The sequence below is a fragment of the Fringilla coelebs genome (genome assembly GCF_963513975.1).
Source record: "Fringilla coelebs genome assembly, contig: SCAFFOLD_41, whole genome shotgun sequence".
Classification (NCBI taxonomy): domain Eukaryota; kingdom Metazoa; phylum Chordata; class Aves; order Passeriformes; family Fringillidae; genus Fringilla; species Fringilla coelebs.
In genome coordinates, this window is record NW_028167191.1 from 151,889 (window position 1) to 178,687 (window position 26,799).

At 48.8% G+C, this 26,799-nt stretch overlaps 1 protein-coding gene across 1 annotated transcript; it reads left to right on the plus strand.

The window, feature by feature from the left end:
• Positions 1 to 9,753: 9,753 nt before the first annotated feature.
• LOC311166180 (olfactory receptor 14J1-like) lies at positions 9,754 to 10,677 on the plus strand (the record flags this gene model as incomplete). The annotated part of the gene is made up of 1 exon (XM_084227648.1): positions 9,754 to 10,677. One exon carries the CDS (start codon positions 9,754 to 9,756, stop codon positions 10,675 to 10,677), a length of 924 nt encoding a protein of 307 aa, XP_084083774.1.
• Positions 10,678 to 26,799: the final 16,122 nt, after the last annotated feature.

Consider the following 26,799-nt stretch of genomic DNA (forward strand, 5'->3'; position numbering starts at 1 on the left):
TGGGCATCCCTCCTGAGAGTCTACTAGGAAGGAAACTAGCCCGGTGGAAATATGACCCCAACACCAGAGAGAAGGACGAGAGCAAAATGATTCAGTGCTCTGGGTTAGAGTAAAAGAGAAGGGAAATTAAAAATGATCATGTGTACTGGCCGAGATATGGGTCAGACGAGGATATGCCAAGCATTAAACATGTATGTAGCAGCTAAGGAACCATTCAATCAGGAAAAGAGTGATTATCCTGTTTGCTGAGAAGGGGAACCTTACCCTTGAAAGTTGAATGTGATTAAGGTAGATACATACAGAGCGTGACCCGTTAGACCACTTACCACCCCCCTCCTCCTCCACCTCCAGTAGCTTCAACTGCACCTTCCCTACCCCCTGATGGGCCTATCCAGAAACCAGGAGCAGGGTAGCACAAAGAGAGGAAAGCAGATCAGAGGATGGGAGCCAAGCTTTGGGACTGTACCCCCTGAGGGAAGTATCCCTGGAATTGGGATACAGGAATTGGGTTCGTAACTGTATCTCTCAGTTCCTCTGATGTGAGAATGTTTAAAAGGGAATTAAAAGGACTATTAGAGGACCCCTTTGGGTTAGCGGAGATGTTAGACCAGTGTCTGGGGCCCAGGATTTACACATGGGAGGAAATGCAATCAATAATGACTATGTTGTTCACACCAGAAGAAAGACAGATGATCCAGGCAGCTGGGATACAAATATGGGAAAGGGAACATGTGCAAGGACCTCCTTGGGATCTGAAAATGCCCGTAATGCACCCCACGTGGGACCACAACAGCATGAGGGGAAGGCAGGATATGGAAGAATACAGAACATTGATTACAAAAGGCATCAAAGAGGCAGCTCCACGTAACCAAAATGCCCATAAGGCTCTTGATGAGCAGCAAAAGAGGGAAGAAACCCCCACAGAGTGTTTAGAAGGTTGAGGAAAAATATAAGGCAGTATTCAGGAGTTGACCCTGACACGGTGGCCAGACAAATCTTACTCAAGATAAATTTTGTTACTCATGCCTGGCCAGATATACAGAGATAATTAGGAAAGATTGATGGTTGGCAAGAAAAGGAGTTAGAGGATCTTTTAAAGGAAGCACAGAAGGTGTATGTCAAGAGGGATGAAGAGAAGGCCTGGGCAAAATCCAAGGTAATGGCAACTGCCATGTGGGAAGGAAACCAGCACGTAAAGAACAACCCAGGTAAGGGAGGGGGATTCTGAGTATGGGAAGGTAGATGGAGGGGAGATGCAGCTCCTTGGGACTGGGCACAAAAAGGAGAGTTTGGGAAACAGGGGAACTTAGGACCAGTCAGCTTTTACTGTGAAGAGAGTGGGAATATTAGAAGGAATTGCCCCCAGAAGGAAAAGGAGCTGAGGGTGTGTGAGACTCAGCAAAAAAAAGTAGAAGATTAGGGATGTTAAGGGCTCTACCTCCTGGGGACAGAATACCATCAGGAGCCCTTGATAACTTTAAAAATAGATCCCCAGGAGGATGAATTGGAATTCTTAGTAGACACGGGGGCTGAAAGAACTTGTGTTTGTAGAATCCCAAAGTGGTGCAAAAATAAGTCAAGATACCATGCAAGTAGTGGGTGCAAAAGGCGAAGGGTTCAAGGTCTCAGTTATAAAGGAAGTAAAGTTTGAAGGGGCAAATAAAGTAGGAATCGGGCATGTTCTATTAGTTCCAGAAGCAGGATGCAATCTATTAGGGCAAGATTTAAAAGTGCAGTTAAGCATTGGAGTACTCCCAGAAGAAGGAAAAATGGTGGTTAAACTTCTTGAATTTAGGGAAGAGGATGAGGGCAAAATTCATGAGATGGTGTGGGCAAAACCAAAAAATTGAGGCAAATTGAACATGAAACCTATAGTAATAAAATTAATTGATGACAGCTATCCAGCTTGGCTATGACAATATCCACTCTCTCTGGAAGGGAGACAAGGACTGCAGCCGTTGATCCAGGAGCTACTTGAGGACAGGACCTTAGAACCATGTATGTCCCCCCATAATACACCCATATTACCAGTAAAGAAATCAGATGGGACTTACAGGCTTGTCTGAGATTTAAGAGAAGTGAACAAAAGAACAGTGGATGGGTACCCAGGAGTGCCTAACCCCTATACACTACTGGGGGTAGTAATATCCCTCCTTAGCACCAGTGGTTCAGTGTGATAGAACTAAAAGATGCTTTTTGGGCATGTCCACTGGCAGAGAAAAGCAGGGATATATATGCTTTTGAATGGAAGGACCCTGATTCCAGGAGGAAGCAACAGCTTTGGTGGACTAGGTTACCCAAAAGGGTTTTCCGAATCCCCAAACCTTTTCAGTCAAACCCCAGGAGAACACAAATCTTCTCCATCAAACCTGAGATCAAGCTCATCCAATATGTAAATATTTGCTTCTCTCTGGACAGGAAGAAAAAGAAGTTTGGGAATCCACCATAGTGTTGTTAAATTTTCTGGGGGACCAAGGATTCTGGGTATCAAAAGGGAAACTTCAATTTGTAGAATGGAAAGTAAAATACCTAGGACATGGGATTTGTCAAGGGAGCTGGTGGCTGGACCCCGAGAGAATTACAGGGATAGTCTCAGTGCCAGGGCCAAAAACTAAGAGGGAAGTCAGAAGGTTTTTAGGCTTCTTGGGATATTGTAGGCTATGGATTGATGGATACATGCAGACCATCCAGTTTTGTATGAAAAGTTAGTGAAGGAAGAGATTAGGTGGGAAAAAGACGATGGACAAAAGTTTGAAGCTTTAAGCAAAAATTAGTCAGTGCACCGGCACGGAGTCTTCCTGCCTTTCGGAGAAAAACCTTTTTATCTGTCTGTAGATGTAGAAAGAGGGGTAGAACATGGAGTACTACCCCAAGACTGGGGAGGATCCAGGAAACCATTGGCCTATTTATCAAAACTGCTAGACCCTGTCAGCCAGGGGTGGCTACCCTGTATTCAGGTTGTGGCAGGAACTTCCATAATTGTAGAGGAAAGAAGAAAATTAATCTTTGGGGGAAAATTAAAAGTATACACCTCTCACTCAGAAGTATACTGAGCCAAAAGGCTGAGAAACGGCTCACTGATTCCTGAGTGCTGAAGTATGAAGCCATCTTAAGAGATAATGGTTTAGAGCTAATTGTGAGTACCCAACTCAACCCTGCCCAGTTTTGGTATGGAGAACAAGATGAGGAAATAATCCATATTTGCCTAGAGGTTATAAACTATCAAACCAAAGTAAGAGAGGACCTAACAGATCAACCATTCCAGAGTGGAAAATGATTGGACATCGATGGATCTTCACGGGTAATAAAGGGACACAGGGTATCAGGGTACGCTAGAGTGGATGCAGGGTTGGTAGCCATAGAAAAGAGAAAGTTACCTTCCAACTGGTCAGCCCAGGCATGTGAGCTATATGCCCTAAAGTGAGCACTGGAAATATTTGCATAGAGAAGGGGAACAATAGATACAGACTGCAAATATGCTTTTGAAGTAGTGCATACCATTGGAAAAATTTGGGAAGAGAGTGGCTATTCAATTCAAAGAGAAAGGGACTGATTCACATAACATTTTTTTAGAGGTAGTAGAAACCTTACAATTGCCAGAAATAGCAGTGGCATATGTTGAAGGACATCAAAAACAGGTGGCTCCAGAAGCACGAGGGAACAATTTAGCAGATTTAGATGCTATGTATGCAGCCGAATCAGGGGCAGAAAACTTAATGATAGCAATAAACTCCATGAGAGAAATGCAAGAAGTCCCCATATTGAGTGGGACAGAAGAGGAAGAGCTGCTTAAAATAGGAGCCAAGGAAGATAGCAAAGGGAAGTGGACATTAGGGGACGGGAGGCAAATGTTGAATAAGAAAATGCCAGAAGGCAGACATGGAACAGCACATTGGGGTACACAAGTGCTAAGTGATCAATTTCAAAGGGATTGGGGCTGCATAGGAACATTTGGAATAGCTAAGCAAGTAACTGAATGGCATGTGATATGTCAACAAGTGAATAAGAAAATCATGAGGAAAACACCCAGAGGAGGGTGAGAACTAGCCTTACAGCCCTTCCAAAACATCCAAGTAGACTTTACTGAGCTTCCCCAGGTACAATGGTGGAAGTTTTTGCTAGTGATAGTATATCACTTGACTCATTGGGTAGAGGTGGTCCACCCACTGTGAAAGCCAGTGCCAATGTTGTGAGTAAAACACTGCTAGAATCAATCATTCCCTGATATGGGATGATAAACAAGATTGATTCAGACCAAGGAACTCATTCACATCGAAGATATTGCAGAAAGTTGTTCAGGCCGTGGGAGTGAAATGGGAATTATGCACTCCATGGCATCCACAGAGTTCCATTCATGTTGAGAGGATGATTCAAACTCATAAAAGAACTCTAGTTAAGGTGATGATTGGAACCCAAATGTCATGGATCAAATGCCTCCCTTTGGCCTTATTAAGAATTGGAACCCAATCCTTGTCAGATCTTGGGGTGTCACCCTATGAAATGATGGTTGGGTTACCTTTCCTGACCTCACCCCAGAAGGTTGCCAACTATGAGGAAGGGAAAGCCAATGCCAAAAAATATATTATGTCCACAGCACAAACCTCAGAAGGGCTAAGACATAAAGGGGCAATTCCTCAAACTGCCACCCTGGATTTCAGAATCCATAATATTAATCCCAGGGATTGGGTGATGATTAAGTCATGGAGAGATCAGCCTCTAACTCCTCAGTGGGAAGGTCTCTTCCAGGTACTGCTCACCACTGAATCGGCCGTTCGAACTGCAGAGCTGGGATGGACTCACGCCAACAGAGTCAAAGGCCCAGTAGAAGAACCCAAAGAGTGGGCTAAAATATCCAGGCTGGGTGAAACGAGATTGATTCTCAAACAGAGACTGAAAGACAACCAGAAAAACACCAAGACGCCCAAAAAGTAGTGTTGCAGTGTGATGTCATAGTTTGTTTCAGGTATCCTGATCCTTCCCAGGTGCCAATCACCTCTCCTTTCCCCCACCCTGACCACCTCTGTGTGCTGTCTGTCAATCCTGACATTCCAGAAGGATGTTCGATTGGCAGTGTTCAAAAGATGCCTGGCATCCCTGGGGGCCATTGGCCCACCTAGGTGCCCCTTTCACCTGAGACCTGCCTGCCCTGCACATGGTTGGTGGGATCCCTACCCCTTCCCTCCCCCTCTTCCCCGGGGTTAAAAGACCCAGAAACCACGCAGTTTGGGAGATGCTAGTAGAGCTGTTACAGGATTCAGAAGCCTGCGGGTCGGAAATAACCTCTGTATTGAAACCCTCTAACAGAATCTGACTCCTTTTCCTTCACCTAACCTTCAAGCATCTCCAGCAGAGGTAAACCGGAGCTCTGCATGTCTGGACTTGTCTCTAGTGCCCAGCTGCAGCATCCAGCTTAGCCAGAGGTGTCTCTGAGGTGAAAACACAGCAGTTGCTGTCTTTTGGTCAAGCAGCAGAGGCTGGTCAAGCCCGGACACATCCCATCCGGCTATATTGGTAATTAATCCAAAAAGTAGAGTCAAATTTACACCAACCAGCTTGAGAACTCTCTTCCTGTTTAAGAGGGTGAGAATTACCAGCACCTTTTGAGGGGAAGTACCCAAGGGACTGAAAAAGGTAATAGGACAGCTTCTTCAAGAAAATAAGACAAAGGAAGGAAGGCAAGACTGGGTTGGCCCCTTTGCTCACGACCAAGAAGGCTCCATAGCCCTGCTTCAGGTAGCAACCCTGTAGGCATGGTAAGGTGGGGACAAAAGGCCATACCAGACCTCTGTCATTCCTCAGTTGTCTTTTAATTCAACAGTGACTACAGGGCAAGACCGAGTTGGCCTCTGTACTCACCCCTAAGATACACTGCCTATGGGCAGCAACCACACAGGCACAGTAGATGGGAGTCAAAGCCATACTGGACCTCAGTGATGCCCTTTTGTCCATTCCAAATAAGTGCATCTAAGGAAAACCTGAGATTTTTTCCACTGTTCCCACTGTCCTTGCCCACATCAATGATGCTGGTGTGACTCATTCAAGAGAGAGAGAAAATTTTTTACTTAATTATTCAAGCAAAATGACTTAAAGAAAAGGGGGAATTTTTATACATGAGTAATTCTATGGTTGACTCTCACAATTAGAGGGGTGAATATTAAATATATGTTAAGAGAAGATTTATAGATGTACAGTTATCCTTCCCCTCCCCCTTGCCTTGTTATCACAGGATGGCCTCAGTAGTCGGGGCATTTGGGAGTGTTGGCTTGTTACTGTGGCAGCACCTGACCTCCAATAAGGATGTAAGAGAGTGATCTGCACCACTGGACAGTGAAGAAGGACTCGATTGACAAGACTTTGGGAGGGGCTAGAGGTATAAAAGACAGAATATCCATTTTTTAGATGAGCACAAAGTGATTCATCTTTGCCCCAGGTGCTGTATTCTTTTTTTTTATTCAGTCTTCTGTTGTATTTGGATAAGGCCTTAAAAGACCATTTAAAGTTTTTGAAGGTGAAAATGGTTTCTCACATGACGTTGGGGAATATGAGGCAAGGTTGTCAACACTGGGTCAGCTCTCAAGGTAAAACTTCTCTGACCTGGCCAGACCTCCTTAGGAGAGACCCTGGATCAATATCAATCACCAAATGCTGCAATCACCTCTTGTATAATAAGAATAACAATAATAGACACCCTTTAAGATAGGAATACATATTTCTTAGAAGCTCTTTTAAATATTTCTCCCTAACTGTAAAAAGAAATACTCCTAATGAACTCCTCCAGATGAGAGCAAAATCAAGTCAGAGCCATGGCTTGTCAGGACTTGCTTAATGCTAATGAGCCCTGTGGTTCATTTGGAGCTGAGCCCTGGAACCTTAGGGCCTGAGAGGAGATTGCACAAACCTTTCCAGGAGTCAAAGTCAAAGGAAACACCCAAAGTGTATCAAAGCATGAATGGGTCCCACTGAGGTCCATCCGCAACACAGGCTCCTCATGGAACCTTTGGAGGAGAGAACTGGAGGCCAGGATGGCACAAAAACTTCTTAGAGACTCAATGTGGAAAGGAGAATCCAAAGTACCTTAAAAACCTTGAGTATTTCAAAGCATTAAGGAGCTCCACTGTGTGTCAATACAAAGCTCTCAAGGGAGTCATTAAAGCAGATAATTGGGGCCATGATTGCACAAACTTCAAACAGAGTATCTATCAAAAGAGAAACATCAAGTACCTTAAAATAACTGAAGTACCTAGAAGCATTAATGAGCCCTACTGATTTGTTACTGACAAAGCCTCTCCAGGGACTAATTACAGCAAATAATTGGAGGCCATGATTGCACAAATCTCTCAGAGACTCCAGGGCAAAATCCAAACCCGAAGTCCTTTGAAAAACCTGCAGTCCCTGGGAGCATTCAGGAGCCCCCAGGGCCATTGCTGACAAAGGCTCCCCAGGGACTCCTTCCAGCAGATCCTTGAGGCCACTGGGATGTGGGCTGAGGGGGGGATGCTGAGGGCAGGACAAGGGGCTGACAGTGCCCAGCCTGGCTGGGGCTGTGCCAGGAGGCCCCAGTGCCTCAGGACAAGGTGTCTCCTCACAGCCCTTGGTGGCACAGACCCTGCTGTGCCCCAGGGCACCAGGACTTGGCTTCTCTTTGTCCCCACCTGTCATCATTGCCTCCAGTTCTCTACTCTTCGTGGGGCCTGGGGACACTTTCTCAGTGGTGTCCCTCAGTGGGACCCATTAAAAGTGAAAGAAACTTTGGAGTTGGATTTTGACTTGGAGTTCTTCAGAGATTTCTTCAGGTCCCTCTCAGGGACTGGTGTTCAGAGCCTGAGCACAAAGCCCCAGAGGCTCATTAAAGTCCTTGTGCTGTGTCTGTGCTGCTGAGCTGGGCTGGGCTCCTGGCACAGAGGGTGATCCTGGTAACCAAGAAGAGCTTCAAAAGCACATTTCTCTTGATGAGCAGCTTTTCTCCCAGCCCAGCAGGGCTGGGGCACTGCCTGCAGCCACCCCGGGCACAGCACAGAGGCACAGAGAGCTTCAATCAGTCAGGGCTGGGAAGGTGCTGAGAAGTGCCTGGGGCACAATCACTGCCAGCCCTTGGCACAGGAACCTCTGACTGCAGGACAATGCAGCTGCAGCTCCTGGAGCTATCTCCTAAAGCTGGAACATCCCAATGCCTACAGACCCTGTGAGTACATTCTCTGGGTATTTCTTTTGCAGGGGAGGTGAAATGCTCATGCTGGTCTGACATGCTGAGGGCTTCTGATCGATCATAGAATATTTCCAAGAAAAGGATTTTGATAAAAAATAGGAAATTTCCTAAAACTTTGAATTCAGTTTCCTACTACTGGAGAATAGCAGTGCGGCGTGTGTGTGTGCGTGCGTGTGTGTGTGTGTGTGTTTAAATATTAAAGGTTGATTATGATTTTTAAATAATAATTCTGATGAGGGTTTGAGACATCCGAACTGTTGCTTCTAGTGATCCACAGGTTCACAGGAGATCCCTAATGTTCTTTCAGCCACTCTGCCCATGGACAGCACCGGCATCACCTTTGCTGGACCCATCAGGCTCAGTCTGAGCTGTCCTTTCTCCAAGCTGCAAACAGAACCTGCCCCCAGCTAGTGCCCTGCAAACAGACACGGTTCTGTAGGGCCACAGAGATTTGGAGTCTGTGGACACTGGCACAGAAATGAGGCAGAGGGAAACAGCTGCAGAAGGGAAATCTCCAGGAAGCAGAGAGAAGATCAGACAACGAGAGGAAACAAAACTCAGAAGTGCTCTGACAGGGACAGATTAGAGATCTCCACAGAATCCCTCCAGTGCAGCCCCTCCCTCTGAACAAGCCCCCTCCCTCCTGTCTCCCCAGCCAAGCCTCTGCCCTCAGGGCTGGGGCTCCAAGGCATGCAGCCCCTCCTGTCCTGGCAGAGCTGTAGCAGAGCCGTGGGGCAGCTGTGCAGCCCCAGGCCCAGTTCCCTCTGCAGAGCACAGGGCTGGGAGCAGCTGCCCAGCACTGGGGACTCTGGCAGGGGGCACAGCTGGCTCAGGGTGATGCTGTCCCCAGTGCCCAGCTCTGGGCAATGCTGTTGGTGCAGCCAGGGAAGGAGCAGCATCTCCTTCAATCCAATGCCATCATAAGGACACTTGGAAATGTCCCTGAATTTCAGTCCATGCTGGGAGGTTCAATCCAGGGTGCAAACCTGTCCTAGAGCATCTCTGAGTCATAGAATTGATGGGGTAATGCAGAGGTGTTTTGACACTGAAAATGCTGCTGGGTTAATGAAATTATCAAAGTGAGTCCTTGGCTGCAAATGTGGAGCTGGGCTGTGGTGGATCCATCTGCTGTCAGCAATACCTGGTCACATTTAAGGGGATGCATGTGAAGGGGATCATCCTCCACGTGATAAAAGTTAAAGCCCAGAGAAACTCTGAACAGGTCAGGTTGACAGACCATCTTCCCTCACTCTCCAATTATCACTTTGCCTCATAGAACTCGCTCTGTTCTCCCTGAGTGCAACAGAAATGCTGAGGGTTTTTAATGTCCAAGAAGACCAGGAAAGACATGTGGGAGCTTATTAAAAAAAAACCCAGATAATGAACATAATAAAAACCATGTCTGTGTGTTCCGGGGGGGAGGCGGGGGGGGGGGGGGGGGGGGGGGAATGTGCATGGGAATTGGCTTTGATTTTGGTTACAGACATCTACTCTAACTCTTCACTGTCCTTTATCCATGAACAGGTGCCCATGTGCAGCCCCAACAAATGTCCAACAGCAGCTCCATCAGCCACTTCCTCCTGTTGGCATTGGCAGACACACGGCAGCTGCAGCTCCTGAATTTCTGCCTCTTGCTGGCCATCTCCCTGGCTGCCCTAATGGGCAATGGCCTCATCATCAGTGCCGTAGCCTGCAGCCACCACCTGCACACACCCATGTACTTCTTCCTGCTCAACCTGGCCCTCAGCGACCTGGGCTGCATCTGCACCATTGTCCCCAAAGCCATGCACAATTCCCTCTGGGACACCACGACCATCTCCTACACAGGATGTGCTGCACAGCTCTTTTTTTTTGGTTTTTGTGCTACAACAGAATTTTATCTACTGACCATCATGTGCTATGACCGCTATGTGTCCATCTGCAAACCCCTGCACTACGGGACCCTCCTGGGCAGCAGAGCTTGTGCCCACATGGCAGCAGCTGCCTGGGCCAGTGCCTTTCTAAATGCTCTGCTGCTAACAAGCAATACATTTTCCCTGCCCCTGTGCCATGGCAATGCCCTGGGCCAATTCTTCTGTGAAATCCCACAGATCCTCAAGCTCTCCTGCTCCAAATCCTACCTCAGGGAATTTGGACTTCTTGCATTTAGTGTCTTTTTGGTATTTGGCTGTTTTGTGTTCATTGTTTTTTCCTATGTGCAGATCATCAGGGCCGTGCTGAGGATCCCCTCTGAGCAGGGACGGCACAAAGCCTTTTCCACCTGCCTCCCTCACCTGGCAGTGCTCTCCCTGTTTCTCAGCACTGGTATATTTTCTGACTTTAGGCCCCCCTCCATGTCCTCCCCATCCCTGGATCTGGCCCTGTCACTTCTGTACTCGGTGGTGCCTCCAACCCTGAATCCCCTCATCTACAGCCTGAGGAACCAGGAGCTCAAGGCTGCAGTGTGGAGACTGATGACTGGATGCTTTTAGGAACATTAAACTGCTAGCCAATTTTGGCCAATCACTTCTAATAAAAGTCATCTTTGATACTTCTTGTTGTTTTCATTTTGGATGTTCTTTATATTTGTTTTACTTTTACAATATAGTCAACAAAGAAATGCCAGTATTTGTGCCATTTCTCATTCTGTTTCTCTCCATCTTCCCTGTGGCCACAGACTGTGTCAATGAAGGACTGTGCTCCCAGTTGCTTAAAACGAACTAAAGGATCTCCCAGAAAAGTTATCTCCAGAGATGCCCTTTAGTCGCCTTCTCTGGAGCTGCAGCAGCAATGTCTTTGTGCAGAGCTGGGGGCAGATTAGTGCTGGCACAGCAGTTGTGCCCAGTAGCCGCACTTGGTGTTGCCAGTGCTGCTGCTGTGACCCTGCCCTGCTGCCTTGGTGGCTCTGGTGTTGCTGTAGGGCCTGATTGCTCTCAGGGCCAGACACAGTCCTGGGGGTGGAAGTGCCAGGGCCGCAGCAGAGACAGGCCATGGGCACTGCTGGGGCAGCGCTGACGCCTCAGGCCAAGGCCTGGGGGCTCCAGGCTCCTTGCCCAGGCTCTCTCAAGAACACACCCAGGCCAATGTTCAGCACAGTAAACCCCCTGACCAGCCCTAGGCTGGCAGTGGGCTGGCTGGGGGCAAACAGCATGGCTGGTGCACTGCAAGGGCCCTGCGGGAGAAGGGAAGGAGCAGCAGAGAGCAGGGGCTGATACATCCCCAGTCTGCTGGACAGCCCAGGGCAGCGTCCCAGAGTGTCCTCATGGAGCTGCCAACAACATTCCCCCTCTGCAGCCCTGGCCTCTCCCCCAGCTCACTCAGTTACCCCATCCTTGCAGGCACAGGCACGGCAGCACTGGCACAGGCGCCCCTGTTTGCATTGCACACAGCAGGCGGGAGCACCTTCATGCTATTGGTGTGGGAACATGAACCTGAGGGAGCACAAATGCCATCAGCCCCTGGGGCCAGCAAGGACTGGGGGACACCAGGGAAACCACTCTTCTTTGTCCTGGCCTCTGCAGTCAGCCAGAAAGTGTGTTCCCATCAGCTGGGAGTTTCCTGTCCCACTGCAGATGCTGTTGCTCAGAGCCAGGGCTTTCTGGCAGCCACCCCCAAACTTCCCTGAGCATTTCCTTTGCTTCACCTTTGCTTTCTTTACTCTTCCTGATCCAGATTTCTTCCTGTTGCCCACCCCTGTTCCCTCCCCTGCACCATCCCTGTTTGCCTTTTCCTCTCTGGCCCCACTCCCCATTGCACTTCCTGACTTGGCACCATAGGAACACACTTTGGGGAGCAAGATCATCCTCCAAATGCTGCAGGAATTATCTGCAGGCTCCTGCAGTGCCTGGTGCTGCTCCCTTGCCTGAGGCACCAAAGGCCAAGAGGGCACATCTGGGCTGCTGTGTCTGGCTCTGGGGCTCCCTGTTCTGGGCAGTGAGGAGGAGCTGCAGAGGCTCTGCAAGATTGACAGGATGGGCTTTGGGCATGGGAGGAGAAGCTGAGGGACCTGGGCTGCTGGAGCTTCTCAAGAGGAGGCCAAGACCTCATCATGCAACATCTCCAAGGGTGGTTTCAGAGAATCCCAGAATCAGCAAGGTTGGAAAAGACCTTGGAGATCATCAAGTCCAACCTGTCCTTTGACACTGCCTTGTCTCCCCTGAGCCTCCTCTTCTCCAGTATAAAACACCCCAGCTCCCTCAGCTGCTCCTCACAGGACTTGTGCTCCAGACACCTCAGCAGGCTTGTTGCCCTTCTCTGGACACACTCCAGCCCCTCCATGTCCTTCCTATGTTGTGGGGCCCAGAACTGGACACAGCACTCGAGGTGCTGCCAAACCACTGCCCCCAAATACAGGGCAAGAATCCCTGCCGTGCTCCTGCTGGCCACACCATTCCTGATCCAGGCCATGAGCCATTGGCCTTCTTGGCCTTCTGGGCACACTGCTGCCTCATGTCCAGCCTGCTGTCCTTCAGTCCCTGCAGATCCCGTTCTGCCTGCCTGCTGTCCAGCCACTCTGTCCCCAGCCTGTAGTGCTGCAGGGGTTGTTGTGGCCAAACTGCAGGATGTGGCACTTGGACTTGTTCAACCTCACCTTGTTGGATTTGGGCCCTGGATCCAGCCTGTCCAGGTTCCTGTGCAGAGCCCTCCTACCCTCCAGCAGATCAACACTCCCAGACAACTTGGTGTCACCACGGTTCCATTAGGCCCCAGAGTGTCCCAATGGTCTCCATGATTCCATGAGGCCTCCCAGTGCCGCAAGGTCTCTGGATCCGTGGGACCCCTTGGTGTCACCAAGTCCTTTGGGTCCTTGGGCCTTGCAGTGTCACTATGGTGCTGTTGTCCCCCAGGGCCCTACAGTGTCACAATGGATCCTTGGTTCCATGAGGTCTGGCAGTGCAGCAATGCTCTCCTTGGTTCTACAGTGTCACAATGGCCTCTAGGTCCCAAGGGCCACCACAGTGTCAAACATGTTTTCTTCATTCCAGGAGTTCCTGAGGAGCAGCACTGGCTCCTTGGTTCCATGGGGCCCTGCAGGGTCACAATGGCCCCATCATGACACCAGGTCCTGCTCTGTCACAATGCTCTGCATGGTTCCATAAGGCCCTGCAGGGTCACAGTGCCCTCCTGCTTCCATGAGGCCTCAGAGTGCCGCAATGAATTCCTTGGTGCTCCAGTGTCACAATGGAGCCCTGGTGACAGAAGATCCTGCAGTGTCACCAGGGACCCTTGGTTCCATGGGGCACCACAGTGTCACAATTGTTCTCTTGGTTCCAAGAGTCCTTGCAATGGAGCAATGGCTTCTTGACTCCATTCGGCCCGTGGCTCTCACAACTTCTCCAAGGGTGGTTCCAGAGAATAACAGAATCCGCAAATTTGGAAAAGACCTTGCAGAGCATCAAGTCCAAGCTCTGACCCAACACCACCTTGTCACCCAGACCATGGCACTTAGTTCTACATCTACCCCATTTCCAGGGATGGTGACTCACACACCTCCCTGGGCAGCCCATTCCTAGGACCGAATACTCTGCTGTATAACCAGTGCTGAGCACAGGGGAAGAATCACTGCCCTGCTTCTGCTGGCCACACCATCCCTGATCCATAGGACTGCCAGGGGTTGTATGAGAGAAATGGTGGGGAGGGGCCAAAGGGTTATTGATTGTCAGCCATGAAGGGTCTTGATTGTCATAGGTATTCAGTCTGTAATAGAAGGCGCTTGGGGTCAATATCAATTGGACATTGATGATATCAATCAATGAAGAAGAAAAAGAAACATAACAAGACATAGCAGTTCCCTCTGCATTGTTTTCAATACAGAATATTCACTTTGAATAGACTTCTGAAATCTGTCTAATTAACCACAGAAGAGTGAAAGACTTGAGTGATTCTCAGGAGCTTTACTTGTTTGGTAGTTTTGCACAAATGTTTATGAGCTTTTGTCACAGAATTCCTGAACTGAAGAGCTCAAGAAAGAAGAGGCCTCTGCAGTAGGAATATTCATCAGCAGCCTCCATGTGGCTGAGGATCCATCCCCATCAGAGCAGCAATGAACAGAAATGGGCACAGCTTTGTGGCTGCCCCAGCTTTGGCATAGGCCCTGGGCCTGCAGCAGGAGCAGCTCTTGAGGGCCCCAAGGCTGGGGCTCTTGTGCTGCCCTGGGCAGAGGAGATGGCAGCAGGGGCTGCAGAGCTCTCAGCACCTCAGGCAGAGGGGAGCAGGGCAGCCAGGGAGCCTCCTTGTGCCTTGGCCAAGCACCTTCCCCCATGGCTGGGGCTGAGTCCTGTGGCAGCTGCAGCTGCTGCTGTGCCCTTGCCAGGGGCTGAGGCTGTGGGGACAGTGGCCAGAGCAGCCTAGCCAGAGCAGAGCTGTGGGGCCAGAGCTGGCTGGGCTGGGCTGGCCAGAGGCCCTTGGTGCTGCCCAGAGCTCAGGGCAGCTGGCAGAGCTTGCAGGGAGCTGGGCTGGGCTCAGAGAGCCTGGCCCAGAAACCATCAGTGTCCATCTCAGCCTGGCTGAGCATGCAGGGGCAGGACTCAGGCCAGGCCTTCTGGGGCAGGGCCAGTGCCTGTGCAAGGCTATGAAAACAGGCAAATGCCTCTTATAGATGTATGGTAATTCATGCTATAAGTGAATATGTGTATGTATAAAATATTACATGAATCCACTGGATGCCCTTGACCACTCCGGCTGGGAGCATAGTCCTATTTTTATTCAATCAGTTCCCAAACCACGCTAAAGAAAATATCAAGTCCTTAGCTTAAGAATGAAGCCTCCCCGGGCCATGAAAGTCGTGCTCCTTGAGATGATTTAGACTTTCAGGAGAAATGATGCCAGGAACAGATTACATCAGTCATCCCGAAGTACATGTGAAAGACAGCTATACAGACATCGAGGCTTGCCTTTTGCATCCCTATGTTCCAATTCTACATATGAAAAAACACAAGGGACATCCTGTTATCAGGCCTCAGGGAAAATATTGGGGATATAAGCGGACTGTACGAGACGGTCGGTATGAACCACTGGGCAGATGCTGACACTCTGTCAGTTGGATCTGGGCTCACCCAGCGCCAAATTCCGGAATTGACGCTGTCTTGGCTGTGGCGGATTTTTGATAATTTGTCATTAATATAATACATATTTGTCTACATATTTGTCCAATTTTTTAAAATTTGGCTACGGATTCAATCTTTTATAACAATTTTATGACAACCCAACGTGATCTGATCTTGGGGTTCAGGAAACCCTTTTCCCGCCCGGGGGGCGCCCCACTGAATCCAGTGGCCTGAGAGGGAATCGAATTCTGAAACCAATCAGATCCACAAAAGAGTCGCAAAAAGCCGCAGATTGTAATTGGAGCCACGTGCCGAAAATAAAGCCACAGCCAAGGAGGATAAAGAGCCCGATTCTCGGCTCAGAAAGATCTAGAGAAATTTCCAAGACTAGAGGATAAAATCTCAATGTGCACGAAGAAATCCACGTAAGAAAAAGAACCGTAAGTATTGTGTGGTTGGGTGGAGCATGATCGGATGCGTGTGTGAGACGTGACATTGCCACGAGGTGAGTGCAGGCCCCGATGCTGCAGTTCCACTATCCCGCAAGGGACGTGGTCAGGCGAGGGGGAAGCGTAAGGCTGGGTTCGAAACACACGAGACCCGGGGCTCAGGAAGGAGTCTAGAGGGAAAGCCGGTCACGTTTGGGATCAGGAGGGGAGAGAGGGGCCTGGAGAGTTCCAGGAGCCTGTCCACCTTCTGAAACCAGGACAAACAGGTAAGAGAAAAATAGGAAAGCAGCCTACGGATCAGCAGGGTGGTTTGCTGCTTGACCTGGTCAGCTTGGCGGCTGTTCGCAAGCCAGAGAATCTGACATCGGAAGGAAAAACCAGACTCGAAACAACCGTCCTAGCAAAGCAAGAAAAGGTAAGAAAAGTCACAACTTTCCTTGAGAAAATGGGATTGGGGAAGAGCAGACAGCAGAGGAAATTTCAGGAAAAACCCTCCCAAGTCCTCGAGAAAGTCTTACCAGAAATCCCAAGAGATAGTCCTTTGGGGTGGATGCTGGGACACTGGGATGAAAATCCCCAAAGGGTGGGAAAGTCCAAGGAGAAAATGATCCATTTTTGCATGGAACATGGGGAGGGAAGGAGATCGGAAGGTACGTGGTCTGGCCGATATTCGGCACATTTGAAAACTGGACCTGTGAGTCTCTGTTTGACCACGTGGCTGGTAGTAGTCCGCTGGATCCAGAGGAACTCAAATACGTGTGGAGACATGTTTACTCTGGTCCATATCCAGTGCGAGCTTGCTGGCGTGCGGTGAAAACAGGGAATGAATAGGAACCGCTGGAAAATCTTCTACCTCCTTACCTCATGGCCCTGCAATAACCCTACCCCAGGCAGGCACAAGCGGCAGCGGGGATGCACCGGGTCACGCAGTGGCATCCACCCCACCACCGAGCCAAGGGGCCGAGGGTCAGATGCTGCCACAAGAAACACCAAAAAGTGAGGAGGAAAAAGTAGACGTAAGTGTCCTCAGGGACACATCTTCCCAGGCACATCGAACCAGGCGGTGAACAAGAAGATCGACAGAGGGGGAGAGCAGGGATGAAGGGGGAAAGCCCAGAATCTACCCTTAATGGGAGGTTCTGACAGCCCCCGGGGTGATTGGATACGTCCACACCCCAATTGATACCAGTGATGTAAGGGTGTTCAAAAAAGAAATGGGGAAATTAATGGATGATCCTCTGGGGGTGGCAGAGAGGTTGGATGAATTTTTGGGAACCAGCATTTACACTTATGAGAATCTGCACGTGATCTTGAGATTGCTGTTCAACAATGAGGAAAGGGACATTATCCGGTCAGCTGCGATCAAGTACTGGGAAAGGCGGAACCCAAATGGGGGGGCCGGGGAGGAGTGGTGCCAAACCAGAAACCATCCTGGGATGCCCAGATGGAGGAAGGGAGGGAAAGGATGATAAATTTGAGAAATTTGATTATCCAAGGTATCAGGGAAGCAGTACCGAAAGGGCAGAACATGAGCAAAGTGCTCAGGGAATGTCAGGGGAAAGATGAAACCCCGACGGAGTGGTTAGAAAGACTCCGGAAAGGCTTGAGAATGTACTCCGGCACAGACCCTGATTCTCCGGTGGGGATGGTGTTGTTAAAAACAGAAGTCACGGCGAAATCTTGGGAGGATATTCGGAGAAAGCTATAAAAGATAGGTGGATGGCAAGGGATTGCAAGAACTATTACGGGTGCAAAGGAATCTATGAATTGGCAAGGCAAGAGGTACAGGGATGCTTGATTTGTCAAAAGATTAATAAATCAAGGGCCAAAAAGGCTGCCCTGGGGAGTCGTCCCCTTGAGTACGGACCATTTGAGAGAATTCAAGTTGATTTCACGGAACTGCCAAAGGTGGGGAGGTTCAAATTTGAACTGGTTATTGTAGACAAACTGACTCATTGGGTGGAAGCCTTCCCCACCTCACGAGGCATGGCTCAGACAGTGGCCAGAAAATTGTTAGAAGAAACTGTACCCTGATATGGGGTAGTGAACTACGTCGATTTGGATCAGGGAACACATTTTACATCAAAGGTGATTAAGCAAATGGCTGGGGCGCTGGGCATCCAATGGGAGTACCACACCCCGTGGCACCCCCAAAGTTCAGGACAGGTGGAGAGGATGAATCAGACTTTGAAAACACAGTTATCAAAATCAATCCTAGAAACAAAGATGTCCTGGCTGAAGTGTTTGCCCCTGGCCTTGCTTAATATCCGAACCATGCCTCATTCGGACACGGGGCTCTCACCATTTGAAATGCTGTACGGAATGCCATATAAGCATGGAATGCCCGTGGGACACCCCAGGTTTGAGGACGGGCAGATTCAACCGTACCTGGTTGCAATCAACAGAAACTTACAGGAACTCCGAAAGCAGGGAATAGTAGTCCAGAGTGCCCCTCTGGGGTTTGCTATTCACAAAATCCAACCGGGAGACAAGGTGTTTGTAAAAGTGTGGAAAGAAGTGCCACTCTCTCCTCACTGGGAAGGTCCTTTTCTCATGCTCCTGACAACAGACATGGCCATTCGGACAGCAGAGAAAGGCTGGACGCATGCGTCTAGAGTGAAAAAAGCCGAGCTGCAGGAGGAAGCACCCGAGTGGAGGGTCACTTCTTCCCCCGGCGACTTGAAGATCGGACTCCAATGTCCTCGTAAATGACCTACAACGAGCAGATAACTTGTATACTGTCAGATTGTGTGTGCTATCCGTTTGTACACATTAAGTGTAAATATTGTCAAGGGGTTTTTGTAGTTCATTGCAGAAGGGGGCAGAGGCCAAAGGGACTGTGTACCCAGTGTTTAGAAGAGGAGCTTGAATTGACTGACTGTATCCTGACCTTAGCCACCAATTTGGGTATCATTGAATTAGACTTGCAGGAGTGGTTTTGCATCTTTCAAAACAGCTTTCATGGGAAGCTTAGATCTCAAGCAGAAATCTTAGATGTGGAGTGCCGGAAATCCATCAGGGTTCCGTGCAGTTCTGATGCAATCAGGGTATCACAGTGGGGCGCCTTTAAGAGGAGGTATGTGTCTAGGTCCGAGGGCGTCTTCCCCAAAGAATACTCCTGCTTCCCCAAAGATGGTCTTCCTCATAGCTGGTGGCACTGCAGGGGGTGGAGGCAAAGGCAGAGGAGCATGCCTGGTGGGAATCCTGATTGGCCTGAGCCTAGCCATGTGCAGGACATAGAGTCTGGGCACTGAGGTCCCAAGGAAAGGCGGAAGCGAGAGCTCTGCAGATGAGTGCGGAAAGTGCACTCAAGTGGTCCCTGTCGCAGGGAACGGGGGACATTCGGCCTACCAAGACCCAAAGGAATGTCTCAGGGGAACTGGCAGGCACTGTTGGAGGAATGGCACTCGGGTAAAATTATGTGAATTGGAAATCGGGACTTGGTGTATCAATCCCGAGGCTGAGCTAAGGAATGGACAGTCAAATGATCACAGGCACCTAAGGTGGAAACGAGAAATGGAACAGAGGTCAACCCCCATTTGTAACCAGTGTAATCGAACCATGTGGGTCGGGGGGAAGATAGAATCTATTTTCCTTGCATATCACCAAGTGACCCATTGTGTTATGATAACACAAGGCTGGAAATATGCATGATGAATGGGAAAATGTTCTGGGTGACAAAGAATATGAAATTTAACAGTAAGGTTACCCTGAACAAGGACCCGCTTATATTGGATCTGGCACTGGTAAACGATGACAGAGTGTGCCTACAATATGATGGGGTAGTTTGCTTTATGAAAAATAAAAATAATGAGGATCCTGAGGGAAAGATGAGAGAGAAAACTCAGGAAATGAAACGAAACAAGTCAGAATTCAGGAGACAGAAAGTCGAACAGGAATGATTGAAAGTATTGGGTGAACAGTATGAAGTACTGGAAAGGCAATATGCTGATGGGGAATTACCCTCCCCAGACAGAAACCCGTTCATTGATTGATGCAAGAAATTGCAACGGAATTGGGTTTGTCGAATTGTTGGATTTGCAGGGGGCTGAAATCTGCAGAAAAATGGCCTTGGAAAGTGGTAGGTTTGGCTCCAGAACAGCTCTTGAAATGGGACAATCTGAGGGCCTCAAAGTTAGTGCAGAGAACCGAGGGGTGGATTTTGGATCAAAGGGTGATTAGCACAATCTGTGTCAGTCAGGAGGGAAGAGAATATACCAAAATGGTGGGATACACTCCATGTGCATCTACCCTGACGGTGAACTCAGATACGAAGAGCAGAGCCTGGCACCCATCCCCTCCTTTGGGGTATTGGAGCCTGAAAAACGATACAAATTGTGAATGGGACAAAAGAATAGGATTGTGTTGGGTCAAAAGTCCAGGAGCCAACCCTTTCCAATCCTTGGAAGGTCTGGGAGAGAGAATACTGGGAGAGAGAATACTGGGAAGACCCAGGGAAAATAAATCTTAAATGGAAAGCTCCTGATGGAATTTACTGGCTATGTGGGAAAAAGGCATACAGTGAGTCACCCTAAAGGTGGAAGGGGTCTTGCAATCTAGGCATGATGCGACCAGTTTTCTTTACTCTCCCAAGAAATAAAAGTAATCTGTTGGGGGCTCCATTAAACGAGACCCTGAGAAGGGAAAGGAGGGGTCTGAAAGAGATAATACCGGTGATAAGCGGAAAACAAGCTTGGGGGGAGGAAGAGTGGCCGGCAGTATTGATTATTATGGGCCAACCACGTGGGCTCAGGATGGAAGCTACGGGTATAGGACTCCGATCTATCTACTGAACAGGCTGATTAGATTGCAAGCAGTTATGGAAATTGTTTCAAATCACACCTCCGAAGCCCTGGATTTACTAAGTCGGCAGCACACCCAGGTACAGGCCTTTGTGTACCAGAACCGAATTGCTCTAGACCACTTGCTGGCCGAGGAAGGGAGAGTGTGTGGAAAATTCAATGAATCAGAATGTTGTATCCAGATCGATGATTATGGGGAGACCATAAGAGGTTTGGCAGCCAAAATCAAAAAGGTGGCCCATGTCCCCGTCCAAAAATGGAATTCTATTTTACAGTCCTCATGGTGGGACAAATTATTCAACAGACCATGGTGAAACAAGGTAATATTTCTTGTGCTCTGTTCAGTAGCTGGAGTCCTATTCCTCTCTTGTCTGATTCCAGGCTTTATCAGACTGGTCCACTCCGTGGTCGGGGGAATGCAGATCGCAATAGTTCCCATAGACTCAGAGGGACCTTCTGGAGGCGACCCATCCAAAATTGTGCGGTTGGGAGAGAGAAAGTATGCCAGCAATGGGGCAGAGGCTTTGGCAAAATTTGAGGAACAGACAACTAAGGGAACAAGTTATGTGATATATCAGGGCATCCCACAAGGAGATTACGGGATAGTGTAAAAGAGTACTCTGCTTCTGAGGAACCCTCAACGGTGATGGGTAGATGCAGAAAGTTAAAGATTTAACAAATTGCAAGCATGAATTAAATTGGTGAAATAAATGGGGAGGGATTGTATATAGAGAGAGTTAATTCATGCTATTTATATATATGTGTATATAAAATATTATAAAATCCAACACATGTCTTTGACCACCCTGGCTGGGAGCAGAGTCTTATTTCTATTCAATTAGTTCCCAGACAACGGTAAGATAATATCAAATCTGTTAGCTTAAGAATGAAGCCTTCCCAGACCACGAGTGTTGACTTCCCAGGAATGCCTGAGCCTTTCACGAGGACCTGCACCTGGAGCAGATTGCATCTACCATCTCGAGTACAGGCACCACTCGGTTACATGTGAAAGAAGACTACCCAGAAGAAATTCAGACAGCCGTCCAGACATCTGGACTGGCTTTGTATCTATATGGTCCCAGTTCTACATGTGAAGGGACACAAAAGGACATTCTGTCACTTCTGCCCCAGGCAGAATACACGGGATATAAGCTGGCTGTATGAAGCAGTTGGGGTGAACCACTGGGGACATGCTGGCACTCTGTCAGTTGGATCTGTGTTCACCCAGCGCCAAATTCCGGAATTGATGCTGTCTTGGCTGTGGTGGGTTTTTCTAAATTATATTTTGTTATTGATCTAATAAATTTTTGTTAATTTTTTTTATAATTTGGCTGCAGATTTGATAATTTATAACATTCTCCAAACTTCCCCCCTTGATAGAAATGTGCACCAAATAAGTCTGGGAGATGGGGTACTAATTAAGTCATGGAGCAATACCCCATTAACTCCAAAATTTGAAGGTCCCTTCCAGGTATTACTCACGACACACAGTGCAGTAAGGACACGAGAAAGAGGCTGGACTCACATCACCTGAGTCAAAGGACCGGTACCACCCCCCCCCCAAACAGCAGACCGGATCCAACAGCACCAACTACAGACTCTTCCATGTGGGTTGCAATCCTGAACTCAAACAATCTCAAAGTAACCTTTAGAAGGAAACCAAAGGTCACTTAGAAGGACTGATAAAAGGACAGAGACTAATATACTATGAATTATTATACTTTTCGTTCAAGTCATTATTATTTATTGCTATTGTTGTTAACTTATGAATGTGGAATTTTTAGTTCATGTTGGAGCCTTTGTTTGTTTTGGAGTATATTATGATGTTATTGGATTAGAGATTGGAGTGAACATTTTGTTAACTGTTTGGTGTAAAGATTTCATCTATTATTTTGAACATAGAGAATGGGTTCCACCATCTATTTTAAACTGTTTAAGGCTCTAAGTTGAAGAGTTATAAGAGTTAACTGTTAGTATTATAGTTAAGTGTAAAATTACTAAAAGGGTATACCACCAAGAGAGTTCTAATCATCTACTTTTCTCGAAAGAAAACCTCTGGGGTTTCAAACCTACTCTCCTACAGGATATTTCTCAAGGGCTAACAAATTGATAGGAAGTGGGAGGAAAAATACGGACTCTAGAAGAAATAATTAACACATATGGACCCACAGCTCGGGCCCAGGATGGATCCCGAGGATATACCCAATTTACATGCTCAATAAGATTATTCAACTCCAGGCAGTACTAGAAAGAGTCTCCAACAAAACATCACTTGCCCTTGACCATATTAGTTTCCAATTGGCCCAAACTAGAACTGCCATCTACCAAATTCAACTTGCAGTCGATTATTTGTTAGCCGATGAGGGAGGGATATGTGGAAACTTTAATTCGTCAGAGTGTTGCCTGGAAATCAATGATAGAAGTGAGGAAATAAGAAACATCTCTACAGAACTACAAAAAAAAACCTATGTGGGAAATCAAGAGTGGACTCCCCTAATGAACACCAGTTGGTGGGATGATTTTTGGTTTAATATTTTTACCTTGTTTACTCCCATATCTAGTTAAGATTATATCATCCAAAATTCAGGCTTGTACACACATTTCAGAAACAACTACTCAAGTCCAAAGCAAAATAATGATGGTTGAAAGTCTAGAAAGAGAACACAAAAAAGCTAAAAGAGTTTATGACCAGTATCAGAAGTTATGAAAGTTTTATTTCCAAGAAACAGAAATTCCAAATTGATGCGGGCTTAAACCCGATCAAAAAGAAAGAGGGGGATATTGTGAGAAATGAAACCCTGGAAACGGGAGCTCTTTTCAGAGTGGTAGTTGCTAGCTGATATTGATGAAGTTGATAGGGTCTTAATTTAAAGTGTTGGTCTGTTGTGGAATATTGAATGTTAGAGTTCTGGGACTTGCCTTTGGTGTCCACTGTTAAGTATTACTATCTTACCCTGTATTTGTATCCCTTTCCATAGGGAACCACTTCCCCTGCTCCCAGAAGGACTTGCCCAGACTGAATTGAATGAGGGGCTGTAGGTACTATATGGACCCTCTCAAAAACAACAAACCAGCACAGAAACTATGATTTTAACCTGGCAGAACCACGGGAAATCACCCACCATTGACCAGAGCCGGATTCCGTCCTGTCACTGTAATTTAAACAGTACTCAGTTTGGATGACACCCCTAAACTACAAAGCAACATTGTCTTCCTAAGGACACTCGTGAGGACGGAAGCCCCAGTTCTGGCGAGAGACAAAGCTGCACACCTTCTCCTCCTCCTCGGTGCCACTCCTGGGAGCAGCGGCGGCATGCGAGCGACCCGTCGGACCCCCTCCCAAGCTGATTTTTTATAAAGGCATTAAAAAGGAGAAAAATCTCCTGCCCTATATATTTCAAGAGGGAGAGAAAGAAATCGGAAAAAGGGTCTCGGAGGAGAGAAAGAAAAAGGAAAAAGCTCCGGCCCGGACTCGGCAGCTCCCAGGGACACCCGCAGGACGCAGCGCCCTTCACAATTCCAGCCAATCAGAGAACGCATCAAACAATTTCCAGCCAACCAGAGCGTTTCTCGCTGATGACTCACCAGTTGCCGGGCGGACCCGCGGAGCCCAGCGGCCCCGGAGCGGAATTTGGGGCTCGGGCCGGGGGGACGGATCCGGACCGGGGGGTCCCCGAGCCCCCTGCCCACCCCTGGGGCCGATCGGGGGCTCCCCCCAGCCAGCAGCCGGTGCTGCGGCGGCCGTGGGGCAGAGGGGTGGGAAAGGGGGGTCCGGGCTGGGAGTGGAGGAAATGCGGGAGGAAGAGGAGGGAGAGGAGGAGGAGCAGGAGCGGGAGAATCCCGCCGCTCGCACCGCCCGCACGCTGAGCCTGCAGCACCCCCAGCCCCGGGAGCATCGCCCCCAGCCCCGAGGCGCAGGTGAGGGCGGAGGCCGAGCTCGCCCCGACTCTACCGAGGGGTCTGCGGGAGGATTTTTTTGGAGAGTGTTCGGAGCCGGCAGATGACCGACTCGACCCACGGATATCTCCGGGCTCCCTAAGAGGAGCTTTTTCGGGGTGAGAAGAGCCGCGATCTCCCCTCGGGAGGGTCTTGGGGGAACCACGTGGGGATGGCCCGGTACCGACTAGGCGGGCCATTGGATTTGGGGATCCCCGTGAGAGCCGGGGCTGTGAAACGTGGGACCCCCGGGCCGGGGAGAGGGGAAGGGGCGGAACCGGAGCTGGGGGACCCCCGGCAGCCCGGAGATGAGGCGGGGACGGGACCCCTGACCCTGACAGGGGCACGTCCTGGGGTGACTTCATGGTGCTCGTACCCCCATCGGTCCGTTTAGCCCAGAAATGAGTTCTGCACCTTTAAGGCTGGTTCTGAGAGCGAAGGGGAGGAGGAAGAAGCAGCAGTTTGTTTTCAGAAACTGCACTCACTCCTCCACATTCCGGCTCCTGGATTGTTGTGATGCCTTAAGGAGCTGGAACAGAGGCTAGATGGAGCTTAGAGGAATAAAGTGGATTTTTATTGAAGTGCCTTCAAAGGCCACACTCTGGCAGTACCGGAGCCGCAGTTGTGGCTCTGCCCGGATGGCTCCAAGATGGGAGCAAAAGAGGGCTTGGTCACAAGATCTCACATTTTTATAAGTTTGAGTCCATTTGCATATAGGAGTTAATTGTCCAATTTATAGCTTCAAATTATGAAGTTTCATCTTACTTGCTTGCTTGCCTGCCCTCCTCTTTTCACATTGTTTATGCTTTGAGCCTGAAGTTTGAAGAGATTGTCCTTGAGTCTCCAGCTAGAATAGGATTGTTTTGTCTTCACCAGTCTGTGAAAAGATCCCAGTAACACTTAATATAAAGCTAAAAGCTGCACACCAAAACAGAAGAGAAAAACTTAAAACCTAAGGTATCAGTTGTCTGTGGACAGACACACAGCAGGACAGAGCTCTCCTTTGCTTTTAGTTAGTTTGTGGCTGGCTGAGGCAGAGAAGTTCCCTGGACTGTGGTTTTTCTTTTTCTTTGGAGCAGTTTAAACCTGCTCTGGACGGAACACCCAGAAGAGCACCAGCAGCTCCCACCTGTGGCCCACCTGGCTGGGCCTGGTCTGCAGCATTTCCAGCACCTGAAGGACTTATAAGAGACTGATAAGAGACTGAGTGAGCCAAGCTACAGCCCACAGAGGGACTTTCTGAGTTTGTCATCTCTTTTGGAGAGGCAAGAGTTTTTATTGTTTAATATTGTTCTTTTTTTTTTTTTTTTTTTTTTTTTTTTGTGCTGGTGAATGCTTTGCCTGTTAAATAAACAGTTTTTTCCACTTTTCTCTGAGGAAATCTTTTCTCGATCTGGTTGGGGGAGGGGCCACTTGAATTTGCTTTTTAGAGAAAACCCCTTTGGAGGTTTTTTTCCCAAATTTGCCCTTTACCAGGACAGGGCAATGGGAAGAGGGGGGAGCCCCAAGTGGCTGGACCAGGGGGAGGCTGGAGAGGGGAACCCAAAACCCCCCAGCATCCCTAAGCAGGACCCTGGAGAGGGGGGATCCCCAGGACCCATAAGGATCCCCAGCAGCCCTGAGACAGGGGACAACCAGAACCCCAGAGGGAGGAGACAGGAAATGGGACACTGCTGGTGTCTTTTTTATTCACTCTTGGTTCTTGGAGGTTTTTATGAACACCAGATGATTTCTAGAGATGGACTTGGGAGGGAGGAATCCCCAACCCAAGGCATTCACACCTTGTTTTTCCCCAGACCAGGATTTCCCATCCCAAAACTTGGCTGGATGGAGGAGGAGAAGGCTATGAGGAACAGGAAGATGCCCCTGGACACCCAGGCAGGTGAGGAGGAAGTCAGTGCCCCTTTCCCCCTCTCTCCTGCTCCATCTCCCAGCCCAGCATGGCCCCTGGCTGCCGGACAACCCTGCTGCCAACACCGTCCTGCTGAGGATGCACTGGGGGGATCTCCTTCCCCTTCCCTCTGTCACAGAGGCAAATCCCATCCTCTTCTTGTCCTTCCTCCCCAGGGAAGGAGCTGAGGGTGGTGACCAGGGAGGACAAATCCCCACAGCAGAACCTCATGGAAGAGGCCATTTTAAGCAGCTTCACGGCACAGGAATCCAACTGGAAGGAAAAGCCAGAGAGATCCCACAGGAGGAGGGGTTGCAAAGCCAGTCCAGGGTGCTCTGAGAAGGAAATACCCATCCTGGTCCAGGAAGGTGGGCAGAGCTTCAGTCAGAGCTCAGAGCTGGTGGCCCACGAGCAGCTTCATGACAGTGAGAGGCCCCACGAGTGCTTGGAGTGTGGGAAGAGCTTCAGGAAGAGATTCAACCTGATCTGC